Below are 1730 nucleotides of genomic sequence, written 5' to 3'. Positions count from 1 at the left end.
TGATCAGACAAACTGACTGATCAGACAAACTGATTGATCAGACAAACTGACTGATCAGACAAACTGATTGATCAGACAAACTGATTGATCAGACAAACTGACTGATCAGACAAACTGATGAGGACGTCAACAGATCCGTCAGGTGGGTCCAGGATTCTCTCCCGTTTCTTAAGGACGTGTCTTTCAGACACCTTCCATTTACTGACAGTTCTTTCTCAGAACACAGACTGTGACTTCTTGGTCATTTTTGAAGACACAACTAAAGAAAATGAAACAAACAGTCTTTGTGAAAAGCTGCTACACATTTAAATCAAATTCTTTGATCAATTGTTCTCTCGTGTCAGAATGAACACGGTTTACCTTGTGGGTGAAGCAGCATGTTCTTGCTTAATATGACTCAACCCACCACCCATCATCCACCCATCCTCCACCCATTCTCCACCCGTCCTCCACTCGTCCTCCACCCGTCATCCACTCGTCATCCACCCATCCTCCACCCGTCATCCACCCGTCCTCCACCTTCATCCACTCGTCATCCACCCATCCTCCACCCGTCATCCACCCATAATCCATCCGTCCTCCACCCGTCCTCCACCCGTCATCCACCCGTCATCCACCCGTCGTCCACCCGTCCTCCACCCGTCATCCACTCGTCGTCCACCCGTCATCCACCCGTCCTCCACCCGTCATCCACCCGTCGTCCACCCGTCATCCACCCATCCTCCACCCATCCTCCTGACTGCCACGTGAGAGGCAGCCATGAGGTGGTGTTTGGACAGTATGTTTATGTGAAACGGTGAGGGACTCACAGAGAAGAGCCTGGCAGGTGAATCTGGTGACTCCTGACAGCTCCACTGGGATGTGGTTGACCAGGACGTGCTCTTCACCCACAGACACGTTCAAACGGAGCTGAAACACCAACAGGACCAGTCACTCCTCCGTCTGGAACAAGCCCCTAACACAAGCTGCTCTGTGAGCTCACGTCCCTTTACCTGCAAGTTGTTGAACTCTTGCAGTCGTGAGTCTGCAAGTGTCCCTGCTGTCGTCAGTGCTGTCACATTAATCAGGACATTTTCCTGCCAAGGGAACGGTTCAAGGTAAGAAAAGCAGAAACACGGAGAAGTTCTATTAACGTTATTATATATTATTATTAGTTATAGTATTATATTGAAGGATATGGAGAAGTTCTATTAACGTTATTATATATTATTATTAGTTATAGTATTATATTGAAGGATATGGAGAAGTTCTATTAACGCCTGACGCGTCAGGAAGCTAATGCTAAGATGAACGCCAGCGCCATTTACTGGTTCACTCTTGGAGTCTTACCGTGTTCAGGCTGCTCGTCGACTCTGCGACAAACAGAACAAATATAACGCAAACAGCTGGACTCTTCATTTCTGCTCAGACTCTGACTTAATCTACACGAACCAAAACAACCATTACAAACATGCGCAGACAACAAACTGCGCATGCGCACGGTGTTTACGTGTTTCTCGCGAGAGCTGCGGACGTGAAAATGGCGGTGCTGCTCGAAACGACGCTCGGTGATATTGTTATTGATTTGTTCACAGATGAAAGGCCTAAAAGTAGGAAACTGAGAAAGTTTTGTTTTAAAGCTTCTTTCTTTTACAAAGATTTTGTAATTTCCGCTAACTGAAAGCTGAATGGCAGAATTCGGTGCAGTTAGCTCAGTTAGCTCAGTTAGCTCAGTTAGCTCGGTTAGCACA

General features: G+C 47.1%; 2 protein-coding genes across 2 annotated transcripts in view; one reads left to right on the top strand and one right to left on the bottom strand.

Annotated features, from left to right (window-relative positions):
- The window catches only part of ginm1 (glycoprotein integral membrane 1), a 9682-nt gene extending 8192 nt beyond the window's left edge, over positions 1 to 1490 (bottom strand). Inside the window, exons 1-3 of the mRNA XM_037685695.1 lie at positions 1330 to 1490; positions 993 to 1076; positions 810 to 909 (exon numbers count right to left, since the gene is read on the bottom strand). Coding sequence (XP_037541623.1) covers positions 810 to 909; positions 993 to 1076; positions 1330 to 1398 — 253 coding nt within the window. The 5' untranslated portion in view covers positions 1399 to 1490. The remainder of the gene's footprint in view (positions 1 to 809; positions 910 to 992; positions 1077 to 1329) is intronic.
- A 5-nt stretch (positions 1491 to 1495) lies between these two features.
- Positions 1496 to 1730, top strand: part of ppil4 (peptidylprolyl isomerase (cyclophilin)-like 4) — a 34971-nt gene continuing 34736 nt past the window's right edge. Inside the window, exon 1 of the mRNA XM_037685694.1 lies at positions 1496 to 1589. Within this exon, the coding sequence (XP_037541622.1) occupies positions 1520 to 1589 (70 nt within the window). The 5' untranslated portion in view covers positions 1496 to 1519. The remainder of the gene's footprint in view (positions 1590 to 1730) is intronic.

Source organism: Nematolebias whitei, chromosome 12, assembly GCF_014905685.2.
Source record: "Nematolebias whitei isolate Nwh7 chromosome 12, NemWhi1, whole genome shotgun sequence".
Lineage (NCBI taxonomy): Eukaryota > Metazoa > Chordata > Actinopteri > Cyprinodontiformes > Rivulidae > Nematolebias > Nematolebias whitei.
The sequence above is the reverse complement of the archived record's forward strand: the minus strand, read 5'-3'. Positions and strand labels throughout refer to the sequence as shown.